This window comes from Syngnathoides biaculeatus, chromosome 22 (assembly GCF_019802595.1).
Source record: "Syngnathoides biaculeatus isolate LvHL_M chromosome 22, ASM1980259v1, whole genome shotgun sequence".
NCBI classification, from domain to species: domain Eukaryota; kingdom Metazoa; phylum Chordata; class Actinopteri; order Syngnathiformes; family Syngnathidae; genus Syngnathoides; species Syngnathoides biaculeatus.
Genome location: NC_084661.1, coordinates 14,632,762 through 14,646,815, shown reverse-complemented (window position 1 = coordinate 14,646,815; position 14,054 = coordinate 14,632,762). Strand labels below are relative to the sequence as shown.

General features: G+C 45.3%; 1 protein-coding gene across 4 annotated transcripts in view; it reads right to left on the bottom strand.

Moving 5' to 3' along the window:
- The window catches only part of nrg3b (neuregulin 3b), a 243,155-nt gene that overhangs the window by 31,970 nt on the left and 197,131 nt on the right, over window positions 1–14,054 (bottom strand). For all 4 annotated transcript variants that reach the window (XM_061810872.1, XM_061810874.1, XM_061810873.1 and 1 more), the window contains one exon: window positions 2,730–2,803. In XM_061810872.1, coding sequence (XP_061666856.1) covers window positions 2,730–2,803 — 74 coding nt within the window. The remainder of the gene's footprint in view (window positions 1–2,729; window positions 2,804–14,054) is intronic.

Sequence of the window (14,054 nt, the reverse complement as noted above, 5' to 3'; positions counted from 1 at the left end):
TCGTGGGACCTCCGGTGTTTGGAAGTCAAAACATTGGTCCACACTAGCACAAATGTAAATTACGTGAATCTGTTCCACCACCCCACCCCACCCTTCAATAAAACTATAAACATAGACATGTGTTCTTAATAAAGAAAATATCACTCAAGTAATAGCAAAATGAAATGGACTGTAAATAATTTTTACAGATTGCGAATGGTGATGAATTCATTGCGGCTCCATCTGGTGTGTGACTCTGCCTCCGCGGGGCAGTATAATACACTCATGCAGACACAAACAAAAATACAGTTTCCATACAAGGGACTCAGAAATTTGCTGGAATAGTTTTTCACAGAGGAAAAAAAATTATGCCTGCGACTGTTACTATAGTTAAATTTTTGGTCTACATGTGATCCTGCACTGTTTGTGTTCAAATATCTTAAAAAAGCACTACCAGATGGATGCTATCTGTTTGCTTGTCTATGGCATTTAGCATTCAACTAGTGGACTTTAAGGCAGTTGTGGTTGTCACATTATATGACTGTTTTTGTTATTTTATGTTTAGTCTGACAGACGACTTCAATCTATAGGCAGAAACATAGCACTAAAATTTTACCACATTTTCAAATTGTAATAAAAACAACGATGCCTGCGACTGTTACTATAGTTACATTTTTTGTCTACATGTGATGCTGCAATGTTTGTGTTCAAATATCTTAAAAAAGCTTTAAAATGTTCAAATTGTAGTAAAAAAAAAAGACTGCTTATCCTGAAAAATGACTTTTCTTTGCATGGAAAAGTCAGATCAGACAAGAAATCGGATTACATATAATTACTGTACTTGCAAACTAAATAAATAGGAACGTATGTAATGGGTTCAATTAATTAAGATTAAGATATGTGAATGAAAAAAAAAAAAATCTGCCACGGAGCTGGAACAAATGGACACGTGGGGTCGAAAAAAAAAATAACAGCTCCCATAGTGAAAAGTGGGAGCCATGAGGGAGGTAGAAAGCATACAGTGCTTGGTGACCCCGTTAACCGGCTCTCGAAGGGTCCGCCGGTATCAAACACATGAGGAAATTAAGCACACGGGGCATTGTCACATAAAACCGCAAATTCATAAAGCCGCCGTCAGGTGGGAGAGGCCCTGTATCCCCCCCCACCCGACTCCTGCTTTGATTTCATTTTTCAAGCGTTCCGACGATCGTGCAAGTGTTGCACGGAAAGCAGAAGGATGAGGGCAAAGGGCCGCGGAGAGCAAGGTTATGGAGCGTCCTTTAAAAAAAAAAAAAAAAAAAATATATATATATATATATATATATTATATAAATAAAGAAACGACGTAGGAGGTTTTTAGCTGCAGCCTTTTATTTGTATCCGTGATGGGTCTCATGCTGCACATTTTGACTGGAGGTGATGATGTGTTGCAAAAAGGAAAAAAAAAAGAAAACCAGCAACCTGGGACGTGACGCCGGCGAATTGATGTGCGGGTAAAAAGGTCAGTCGGAGCGGCTAAATACGGTCGCCGCGGTTGTCCAAACCACCTCGCGGCAATTGAAGTGTTTGGAGTCGCACGGGTCAAAAGTGTGAAGCGGCGGTGGAAGTACATAGAAGGAGTGCCTCGGCGCAATTGGGCTACTTCACCCAGACTGGCTGTTGCGGTAAACTCGCTTTTGCTCCGTTTGCGGTTCCGTGTGCAAGGCAGCGGTGGGGATTGCGGGTCGGAGGATTTTTGTTTTGTTTCGCTTTGACTTAAGAGGAAAGACTTGAGATACGAGCGCCGCGTGGGTGGCTGGGGACTCCGCTCGCGTCGCGACAAGAAGCAATTTGGACAAAGACGAGGCTTCGAGCTATTTCTTGCCACCAATTGAAGTTTTCTGTCAGACTCAATATTAAGCAAAATCACACAATTACATTATGTAACAGTCACTGATAGTGTAGTGATACACAAGCCTGCCTTGGGATCGATTCCCGCTCAGTGACGGTGTCGACACCTGCCCTGCGACTGACTGGCGACCGGTTCAGGCTGTCGTCTGCCTTTTGCCCGAAGCTTGCTGGGATAGGGTCCAGCTTTCCCGCAACCCTTGTGAGGATAAGCGGCTTGGATAATGACACGACAGGGCTATTACGTGATGTATGCGTATTTAAAAGAACCGCACAACTTTGCCTCAGGAGTAATGTCATTTCCATTGATTTCAATAAAAAAAAAAATAAAAGATGGATTTGCTGACGTCATTATTAATTATTTGAATGTGCAAAACTGCAACGATTGTGTAAAAATGTATCTGAAAGACACACGTGCGTAAATGTTAGCTTTACAGTTGCCAGATAAGCAGACTGAAACTGGCTGATGATTAAGGTTATGGTTTCCCTTCCTGTATTTTTTTTTTTTTGGTGGGGGGGGGGATCACTTTCTGTTTTGGTTGATGGGTTTTAATAACTCGGGCATCCATCTGCGTGCCCATCTGTTGGGATTATGCAAATACTGGAGGGCTGATCAAAAAAAAAAACAAACAACAAAAAAAAAAACCCTTTCAAACTCAATTTTGCTTCCAATATCAGCCACACTGCTGGACAAACTAAATTATTAACGGTGGATTTTGATATTCAAACGCGGTAAAATGGGCTTCAGAAAAGCAACACCGGAGCCAAATTGCAAAAACTGTACAAAAATGTCTCCATCTTTGTCCTTTTAACTTTACAGGGTGAGGACACGAAGACACGACAAACGGAAAAAGAGGACGTACTTGGGTCGGACAAGATGGCGTCCGTCTTGGGTACGAACTGGTCGCAGCGTAGACCGTGGTAGCCTTCTTTGCACCTGCGAGACAAACAAAACAAAACAAAACGCTGGATTCATTCTTGTGCAATGACTGAAGAAATGAGCCGATTGACGTCCAAAGCTAAAAGCCAAAATCCAAGCGAAGGGGTCCAAACCGGGCCAAACTGGGAGAGAGTTCTTCATCCTGGCTGACAGCACCTGGCTGAAAAAGAGGATACTGGGATGGAAAGTTATTTGGTGTGACGTAAGTGATAAATTTACAGCAGCAAGACAGTTCTGGCAATGTCGAGATATTAGTCTTCTCTGTGAAAAATGAAATGATGAAAAAAAAAAAAACAAGACTCTTGGCATGATTCTTCTGAATGCAACCTGGCAAAACAAGCAGCATATTCATCTGTTAAAATGTTTATTTCGCTTTAAAACACCCCCCCCCCCCTTTTTTTTTTAACCACTTTGACTGGAAACTGTCCCGATTCACCACTGAATAGGTCGGCAGTCAGTTGTGAGATATTCAATGAAATTATGAAACAGAATATCATCTTTTTTTGGGGGGAAAATGGAAATCAATGGCTATTCAGTACTTTGGGGTAACACCGAGATGTTCTTTCAATTTTTTTTTTTTTTGGGGGGGGGGGGAGAACTGGCTGAGTCAGAGTGACAACATCCATCCATCCGTCCATTTTCTTCGCCGCTTATCCTCACAAGGGTCGTGGGGAGTGCTGGATCAATCCTATCCCAGCTCTCAAGGGGCAGGAGGCGGGGTACCCCAGAACTGGTTGCCAGCCAATTGCAGGGCACACTCACAATCACACCGAGGGGCAATTTAGAGTCACCAATTAATGTTGCATGTTTTTAGGAATCTGGGAAGAAACCGGAATGCCCGGAGGAAACCCACGCAGGGACGGGGAGAACATGCAAACTGCGCACAGGCGGGTCCGGGATTGAACCCGGGACCTCAGAACTGTGAGGCCAACACACCGAGTGACAACGTATGCTACGAAAAACAGGGAAAAGCCCGTTTTCGTGAGGTTTTGTTTTAAAAAGTTTGAAAGCGGCGGGCACGGTGGGCTCAGCTGGTAAAGCGTTGGCCTCACAGTTCTGGGGTCCCGGGTTCAATCCCGGCCCCGCCTGCGTGGGTTTTCTTGGGCACTCCGGTTGCCTCCCACATCCCTAAAACATGCTAGATTAATTGGACACTCTAAATTGCCCCAAGGTGTGATTGGGAGTGCGATTGGTCGTTTGTCTCCATGTGCCCTGCGATTGGCTGGCGACCAGTTCAAGGTGTGCCCCGCCTCCTGCCCGTTGCACTCCCCGCGACCCTCCTGAGGATAAGGGGTGAAGAAAATGGATGGATAGGTATAGGTTTTGTCATCTGTACATTTTTATTTTATATTTACATTTATATTTTAAAGTTTTGGTCATGACACCAATACAAAACATGCATATGAGGTGCAACAATTACTTCTCGTCTATTCTGCTGTTTTACACTGTACTATCTGTGCATTTGAACGTGCGTGGGATTAAAAGGCGGGGAGGATAAGATAAGAAAATGGATGTTTGGAAGTTTGAATGCGTTCAAAATGTGTGGAATCAGTGAAATTATGTATTGTGTTGTCGCTACAGTATCTCGCAGATGTTGGATATGGAAGGTGTCGCCCACGATAATCAAAAAACAAAACAAAACAAAAAAAAGCAGCTGCACATGGGCGGCAAGCAGAATGTCCGCGTTTCACAAATACGACGCCGAGAAGCCACCTCAGCGCGCGTTCCGACAGCGCCGCCTTGTCACCGACACGGGCCACCTCAAGCGTGTCGATCGTCGGAACCTGCATCATCTCCACCGGCGGGTCGCTAACGTTGTCTCGTGGCTCTCTGGCATTTCGTGATAGCAGATTTTCATTCACGCGCACCAAAAAAAAAAAAAAAAAAAAAACGGATCTCAGCTGGATGTAAAATGATGCCGAAAATCTCTGCAGAGCTGCGGGGGGAAAGCGGACACAGCTGACAACTTAGCGTGTTGCGAGCGCCTGCGCGTGATCCACTTCAGATTACGCACGGTCACGCTAGCCATTGTTGCTCTCGCTATTAGGAGGATTTCTGCTTTCAACTGAAATCGGCTGAAACGCAAACAACTTTTTCAAGGAGTCAGGCGGAATTTGACGGCCGTCGGCAGCACGTCTGTCAAAACTTGACGGTCACAGTTCCTCGGTAAGATGCAGGAATATTAGTCGTTCTTCACAGAAGACAAACAAACTTAAAGTGCCACTGTCATGAAATGCATGATTTTTAGTATGTTATTAATGGAAAAAAAAATCATTTGGATTTTAATGTTTATGGATTTTTGTCACTCCCAACATGAAAATCCTCTGGAGGGATTTGTTTTCGACAAGAAGCAGGAAGTGACGGAAGTAGCAGACGCCCACTCAGCCGGTAGTTTTACCTGCTGGAAAGGTAGCTCTTTGTTCCTTCGTGTTAGCCGAAAATGCCGGCTCGTTGTATTGCCGGATAAGGTTAGAACATTCGGGAAGATGGATTAATTCTTCATACTTTTCCAAAAGGCCCGGTTCGTCGTGAAAAATGGACTGCACGGGTGCAAAGGACGAGAGCTTCGAGGGTTCCAAATGACAGATCGGCGTGTATAGGAAGTTTCTCTTGGTTTGTCCCGTTCGGGGTCGCCAGAGCGAAACGCGGGTATTTGTTTGGCACCGGGTGCCCTTCCTGACGCAACCCCTCTCGGGGAGTGGAGGCCCCAGTGGGATACAAACTCACAACCTGTATATAGCTACAAAAAAAAATAATAGTTTGGGGTATGTAATCCTCTCAGAATCTAGCAAAAGATCCACACGCATAAATCAGGGGTGCTAAATGTGTCACTTCGGCTGGGCTGGCTCATACACACTGTCCGGGAGTCTGTTGTAGTGATCCGCATATCATCTAAACGTGGCTCAAAACGATAGGGTCACTTCACTTCGATTGTGAGATTGTTCCATAGTAGGCGGCAAAGCGTGTTTTCAATGGGGAATGTCGCGGTGTGACATCACGGACAGAAGATCCAGCCAATATGGCGACCACTTGGATGTCGAATGAGACTTCCGCAACTTTGCGCACGGATGACGCGCTCTCCGCTCAGATTTATTTTTTTCCTACGGACATTGAAGTGAATAATGTTATATGTATTTTTCATGACAATATCTATTTTAGAATGTTTATAGGCATGACACTTGACCTTTAATGTGATGCTCCAGCATTTCTTTTTATAGCATAACTATTCGTCATTTCGCATTGTTTGCTACTACAGAGCTAAGCGGACTTTCCCAAGGTATTATGACATCACAAAGTCAGAAGCTGTGGCTCGAACCACTGTTATATCAGAAATGGAGCAGGTTTTATCCATGCAACCGGTCTCGTATGAAGACTGTATTTTCTCTCCGTGTTGCAAAAATAAACAATGAAGAAAAAAAAAGGGGTGAAATTATCAACATGACGGCAGGTTTTTGTGTGAACAGCCTGACGAGTCGCTAAGCCACGGGCGCGCAGCAGCTCGTGACGACCCAGCTGCGTTTAACACATGTTCAGGACGGCGTGCAAACCACACCTCCCGGTCTGGAGGACGGCGACGGGTGGTGGTGGTGGTGGTGGTGGGGGGGGGGGGGGCCTCGGCGGGGGCAGGGTGAGCGTTATATCATCGCTAATCAGCATTAATAAGGAACAAAAATGGAGGTCGGCTCGAGAGCAGCGGGTAGGACAGGAAGGCGCACGAGTAACCAACCAAACTCGTAAACGGACTTTTGCAACTCACTGCAACTTTCTTTTATTATTCGATGCCTTCAAATGGGTCCGATTTGATATTGTTGTCCAGACGTGCTCAATAAATGACCAAGCGATATTTAAGAATTGATCACCTTTTTTTTAATCTTTGCTCCTTTATGGGGGAGGCGCCATAAAATACATAATTGTTCCCATTTATCCTTGAAGACGCTACTGTACACGCAGTATTTTGGCAATAATCGATGGCGGCAATTCGTTTCTTTCGTGGTGTCCACAGCGAGTCTCGTTTTAAGAAACAAATATTAAGTTCCGCTACATACAAGAAGGCCTCATGTTGGATGGAGCTCGTGCACATTACGTCACCATTTTCACGCCGCCATATTGCCTGTCAAAAAGAGCTGCTCGACAGTGCCGGGGACGTTGAACCGGAGCAGAATATACACAATGCCGGAGACTTGTTGTGCTGTCGGTTGTCACGACAGACGAGACAGATATTACAAAGAGGTCATTCTATGGAATACCAGCTGAAAAGACCAGAAATATCAATAGATTTCGCCAATTTCATGTAGGAATTATTCTTCTCAATCTCAAATTCCCAAGAAGTATTTAAGTTGGCTCATTTGAGAACAGACAGGGAGTCATCTCCAACGTACACGGAAGCATGTTGTGGCCGCACGTTAAACTTCGGTAAACCTCTCCCTGACAGACATCTTTTTTAAAAATATGCATTGTTCTCAAATGAGTCCAATTCGTATAAAAAAAAAAAAAAAGATAAACCATCTGTCACGGAGAGGCTTACCCAAGTTTGTGTGGCTGCAACACGCTTCTGTGTACGGAAAAGCCAACTTGCTCTGTCTGTCTTTATTTTTTTCCCCAATCATAGTTAATGAATGTGAGTTTGTGTAAAACCAGGGGTCATTTATTAAAATATTGGTATTTGTGTTGAAAAAATCTGAGCAGCTCCATCGCTACGTGGGATTTATTTTTGATTGAGAACAGATCCAGCAAACGAAGTATTTGTATGCGTCCAGACGTTTCTATGCTATCAAATCTCGCCGACTTACTCACCAGATCCATGCGTAGATCCAGTTGTCCGAGACAAGCGGAAGCGGGTTAACAATCCAGTTTCTTATCGACTTCGGCATTAAATATGGGTCCCTTATGCAGAGTTTATCTAATTTTTTCCACGTACCTTCGTTTATTATCACCTTCTAAATGTTTAACGGTATCGGACAGGACTCTGGGCGTCGTGCTATAGGACGTATTTTCGTGCCGTCTCCAACCGACTTAGCATTGAAGAATGGTTTGTTTGACCGGCACTTCCGGCCAGTCATGTGATTTGATGCACGAGCTCTATGGGTTAGCTAATATGGCACATTTATTTTAACCGTTTATGGTATACATATGACATTGCAGGAGTAGCTTTGAAGTGTTCTGGTGGTGTACATGTAAACATTTCAGCGTTCAAGCCCTCGTGTGCAACTCCGCAACTACGAGCAACTTTGAAATGTGGTCAATATGCTCAAACAAAGTTGACCCGATCAAGCGAGTGATACACCCTGACTGCAAGTATCACTTTCTCGAAACGAGTGACTTGTTAGCATTGATTTTTCATTTTTCCTCCTCCAGTTTGGCCATCAAAGATCATCACTTTTCGGCAGCAGGCGTCGGTAGACGAAACCCATCACGTCGCACCGGTTCCTTTTCGACTCGACGCCCCGATTCGTAAAGACCACCAACTGCTGCGGTTGAGTGGACGTTACGCTTCATTTCTGTAACTCGACCGACTGTACGTCGTCACGCCGAGTAAACGTTCAAATCTGCATATGCACGGCGGGAAAAACAAGGCTAGCGTTAGCGCAATAAATGCTTGGTTTAATATCCCTTTTTTTTTTCCCCCGACCAGCTGCCCATTTTTTATTTGTATTTATTTTCCTCGACAGCTGCAACATTTATTATTATTTTTTTTGTCACCATCTGCTAAAATACTTGTTTTTTTTTTCCACGAAAGAAAAAGGAGCAGGCGAGCGCTAATTTCATTTCTTTGTACGGAGAAACGCGAACAAAAAGCCCGCTCATGCATCATGCATGCGCACACACCTACGCCCTAATCAGCGGCTGACACTTTTCTCATCGTTATTGATGGCCTCGCGACTCGGCCGCAATCTTCCCAAATTGCTCTGTTGTCATCTAAATTGAGAATGAAACAAAAAAATGCTTTTTTTTTTTTTTCTCCACGTCACAGTTCCACATAAAACCCAGCTTGCCACAGAGCTGTTTAGATATCACGGTTTGATGGTAACGTAATCATAAATATTGACCGGGAGATTTGCTCTCGTGCGGCGAGATGAAGAACAGGAACCATTGATAAACAAACATTTTATTGAACTGTCGGCTAACATCAACTTCAATCGCAGTCAAAATTTGTTGCGTTCTTTTGTTTTGGCATGCGACGATAATCCTTGGATAGCGCGTATTAAATCAAAGCGCCGTTGAGCGCTAACAATATCAACACTACACAAAATCCGCAAGGTTCTTGCTTTGACAGAAAAATAATCCCTAAATAGTTGAGAGCTTCGTTTTCTTTTTTTTTTTCAGGACCGGGCAGCTGAAAAGTGTTAGCTTCACAGTTCTGAGGTCCCGGGTTCAATCCCAGGCTGTGTGGAGTTTGCACGTTCTCCCCGTGCCTGCGTGGGTTTTCTCCGGGGCGCCACTACGGTTTCTTCTCACATCCCAAAAAACATGCGACATTTATTGGCCACTCTAAATTGCCCCTAGGTGTGATTGTGAGTGCGGCTGTTTGTCTCTATGTGCCCTGCGATTGGCCGACGACCAGTTCAGGGCGTACCCCCAGCTCCCCGCGACCCTTGTGAGGATAAGCGGCTAAGAAAATGGATGGACATCAGGACTGTGGATGTCACTTTCATCTGTTTGACGCCTTTTTAATGTCACAGCACCCCATAATCTTCAAACTATTTCGGTTGCAGTTTATTAACTCTAACCAATAGCACAACTCTGCCCAAGAAACACACACGACTGTGTAGCGATCGCCTCATTTCAGGTAGGAATTATTGTTTTTTTATAATGCCACGTTGGCTCATTTGAGAACAGACGGAGTCGTCTCCAGCGTACACGGAAGCATGCTGGGGCCACACGTTAATCTTTGGTAAACCTCTCTCCCCGACAGACGTTTTTTTTTTTTTTTATTGCATTGTTCTCAAATGAGTCCAATGCGTATTTAAAAAAAAAAAAATCGTCTGTCACCGGAGAGGTTTACCGAAGTTTAATGTGTGGACGCAACACGCTTCCGTGTACGGAGGAGCCGACTCGCTGTCTTTTTTTTTTTTCCCCCAATACTAGTTAATGAATGTGAGTTACCAGGGGTCATTTATTTAAATACTTCATCACTATGTGGGATTTATTCCCGATGAGAAGAGATCCAGCAACAAAGTATATGTATGCGTCCAGACTTGTCTACGCTTTCAAACTCTTCCGTGTAAATCTCGACGACTTACTCACCATATCCAGGGTGTACCCCGCTTCCTGCCCGTTGACGGCTGGGATAGGCTCCAGCACTCCCCTGCGACCCTTGTGAGGATAAGCGGCTAAGAAAATGGATGGACATCAGGACTGTGGATGTTACGTTCATGTTTGACGCCTTTTTAGTGTCACAGCGCCCCATAATCTTCAAATTTAAGGCAAAATGAAAAGAAAAAAGGAAGTAAAATGAAAAAATATGTATTTAGGTTGCAGTTTATTAACACGAACCAATAGCACAACTCTCACCTTATTACCCTGAAATTGAAAAACACCACCACCACCACCAATAAGGAATTTCCATGTTATTTGTTGACATTATCTCGCTTCATTTAATCATCAGAGATCCCCCACCAAAAAAATCACGAGGACTGACATAGGACAATAACCCCTCTAATATTTGAATAAATTATTCCGGACTTCTGTCGTAACGGCCGCAATCCATCCACGCGGCGGCGCGAACTGACATTTGCGTCGACCATCTGGACAAACGCTCCCTCGAACGAATGGACAATCAAATGCCAAAGCCTAAATAACCGTAAAATAGCGAGTTGGCAAGCAGCGACACAATGGACGGCGTGCCGGGGGATGGTTGGGGGGGGGGGGGGGTATGGGGTCGGGGGGGGTCTCCCGACCTCGCGGCGCCGCGCTCCAAAAACTCATTAAACCCCCGGCGGGATGGAGAAGTCCCGACTTGTTTGCTCACCGCCGCCGCTGACAATGAAAGTGGAAACTGGCGTCGAATTAGGAGGCGGCGAGCGCGACATCGCGACGGCGCTCCCGAGCTGTTGGAACAGGTGCGCTTTCAAAGCGGGGGAGAGATAAGAAGGTGGGAGGGGGGGAGGGGAAAACGGGGGAGGGGGGGCACGCACTGGTTAGGTGGGGGGCGGGGATGTCATTTCTGAGATTTCGCCCCCCGAGGACCACACGGGAACACGAAAATACAAATCTAGACCGGTTTGAAGAGAATATGCCTTTAAACTGTGCTTTTGAAGAATAATAAAAAAAAAAAAATTCATATCCGCCACACCTTTGCGAGGTTAAAATATTCAAGTGCACTCGTGGCGCCTCGACAGTCCTCCGTATCGGTAATGCGCTACTAACCCCTTTTAGCAACAATATTCCGACTTTCCCGTTGAGAGGTTTTCTTGACTGCATGAAAACAAAAAGAAAAAAAAAAAGTTCTAACTTCACATGTGCACAAAAAAAATAAAATCAAGAAAACACTTTATAGAGGTGGAGAATGTTTGTAATTCCCTCTCGTCCCTGTAAATTGAATATAAAATTTGACAAATCACTCTGGAAGAGTATTGTTAACAAACCTGCCAAATTTGAATGATAAATAATGAGCCAGTGATGTAAAATGAGGCTTCAAAATCCATCCATTCATTTGATGAGCCGCTTATCCTCACAGTTGTTACGGAACTACTGGAGCGTATTCCGGCTATCTTCGAGCAAGAGGTGGGGCACACCTTGAACTGGTTGCCGGCCAATCGGAGGGCACATAGAAACAAACAACCATCGGCACTCATATATACACCAACGGGCAATTTAGAGTCTCCAATAATTGGTTTCAAAATCCATCCATCCATCTTCTTTACCGCTTATCCTCACGAGGGTCGCATGGAGTTCCGGAGCCTATCGCAGCTATCTTCGAGCAGGAGGCGGGGCACACCTTGAACTGGTTGCCAGCCAATCACAGGGCACAAAGAAATAACCATCGGCACTCACATATGCGCCTATGGGCAATTTAGAGTCTCCAATAATTGGTTTCAAAATCCATCCATCCATCTTCTTTACCGCTTATCCTCACGAGGGTCGCAGGGAGTTCCGGAGCCAATCGCAGCTATCTTCGAGCAGGAGGGGGGGGCACACCTTGAACTGGGTACCAGCCAATCGCAGGGCACAGAGAATTTACTATCGGCACTCATATATATACCTACGGGCAATTTAGACTCTCCAATAACTGGTATCAAAAATCTATCCATTTTCTTTACCGCTTATCCTCACGAGCAGGGAATTCCGGAGCCTATCGCAGCTATCTTCAAGCAGGAGGCGGGGCACACCTTGAACTGGTTGCCAGCCAATCGCAGGGCACAAAGAAATAACCATCGGCACTCGCATGTACGCCGACGGGCAGTTTAGAGTCTCCAATAAATGTTTTCAAAATCATTTTTTTTTGGTCAAATGTGCATGTCTGCTAATTGTGGTGAAACAACGCCCCCCCCCCCCGACCCCCCCTTCAACAGTCACGTGTCAATCAAATACCACTTCAAGCTGGAAAAATGGACGCCACAATGCACCCCGCCGGATCATCACGGCAACAACGAGGCGCTCTAAAGCGGCCACACCAGCGCGGACTCCTTACCCACGTTAGCTGTCGCGTCTTCCGCGGTAACGGACCACAACGGCAGCCAGACCCACCTAAATAATTCACTCCAGGCGGGTACTTCAAGATGCTAGCGACATAAGTACAAACACGTCGCAAAAACCTCTTTTGTCGGCCGCCGCCGAGCGGGACGCCTTTGCCCGCGTGCTACACAGAAAAAACATTAGTCGCGAGCGCGTGCGACGACCCTTAAAGCGGCTCGACGGCATGCATCTGCTGCACGTGCTTTGAAATATTTACGCCGCGCAGCCATAAAGTAAGCCGAGTTGCGCTAACTGCTTTGTTTCCTTTTTGCTGTAACTCTTTGTCTCGTGTTTGACACGAAATTTGAATTTTTTTCCCCCAAACATTGACACAAATTGCATTACAAATTCACCTGAAGCAGACATTTTATGCAGTTTTCTCACAGTTTTTGGGACAATGTCATCAAACGACATCAGCTTCTTTTGAGCCAACAGTCAAAGCCACTATCCTACCCCGCCCCCCTCTACTGCGGGGTGCGTCAATGGATAATGCCAGCCCATAATCACACATTATATCATTTATTCTGATAAATGTGCATCGGGTACAGTCAGTAATAAGCTCTAAGTGCTCTGTAGTGGTGTGTGAGTGAGTCCAATACATTAAAAAAAAAAAATACAGTTCAGTTGTATTTAACTTTACCGTACAGTGCACTCCTCTCGCATTTGACTTCTGACCCCCCCCCCCGACAATTCGATCATTTCACAAATGAACGCAGTATTAAATAATAGCGCAAATGGATTGTTGCCTTGAAGCGAAAGTGCATCCGCTACCGCGATTACGCGATAATCACAGTGTTCGTTTTCCCCTCCGCGGCGCGCTTGACGAACACTTGACATGGAGTACATTTAAATACCGTTATTATCCATCTTCGAAGTTGTGCACGGCGGATAAATGGGAAAGTTGTCAGCGAATCGTCGCCGGGATCATCGACTGAGCGAAGCGCGCGTGCAAGCGGAAGCCGCGAGCGAGCGTCGGGGACCGCGCCGCGCTTTTCCCCGCGCGGGCATCGACGACGTTAGTTCCGCCCGTTTCGCTTCGCGGCGGCTCTGCGGAAAGTCTCCCCCCATTCTCCGCGATACATAATGCAGGGAGGCGCAATGTCACATTATTCCGAGCGGCTCGACTGAATGACATCAAAGAGGTGAAGTCGGGTTCAATTTTTTTTTGTCTACAGGCCCTCCCGCCGCTCGGCGCGGCGGCGGAGCTTTTTAAAAAAAACCCGATTTTATTGTAAAATCAAGAGGGCACTGATGCCTTTTTTACGACCCAATCTATCACCGTGGATGAATTGTTTGACCATTCTTTAACGTTAGCACCAAATAAGGGACTCTTAGCCACTTAATGCATTTGAAGATTTTCACAATCTGTGGCTGGGGAGGGGAGAATACAAAACATAACTCGGTTATGTTTACTTGCAATGTACATGTATAACATTTATGAGTAATCTGAGGGGTATTTTTTTTTAACCTAAAATGGTCGTCGCTAATGCTAATCGCGATAGCTAACTGTTCAGCAATTTTGCAGTCTCACGTTCTGTACACCAAATTTACACCAAACACACAACAACAACAT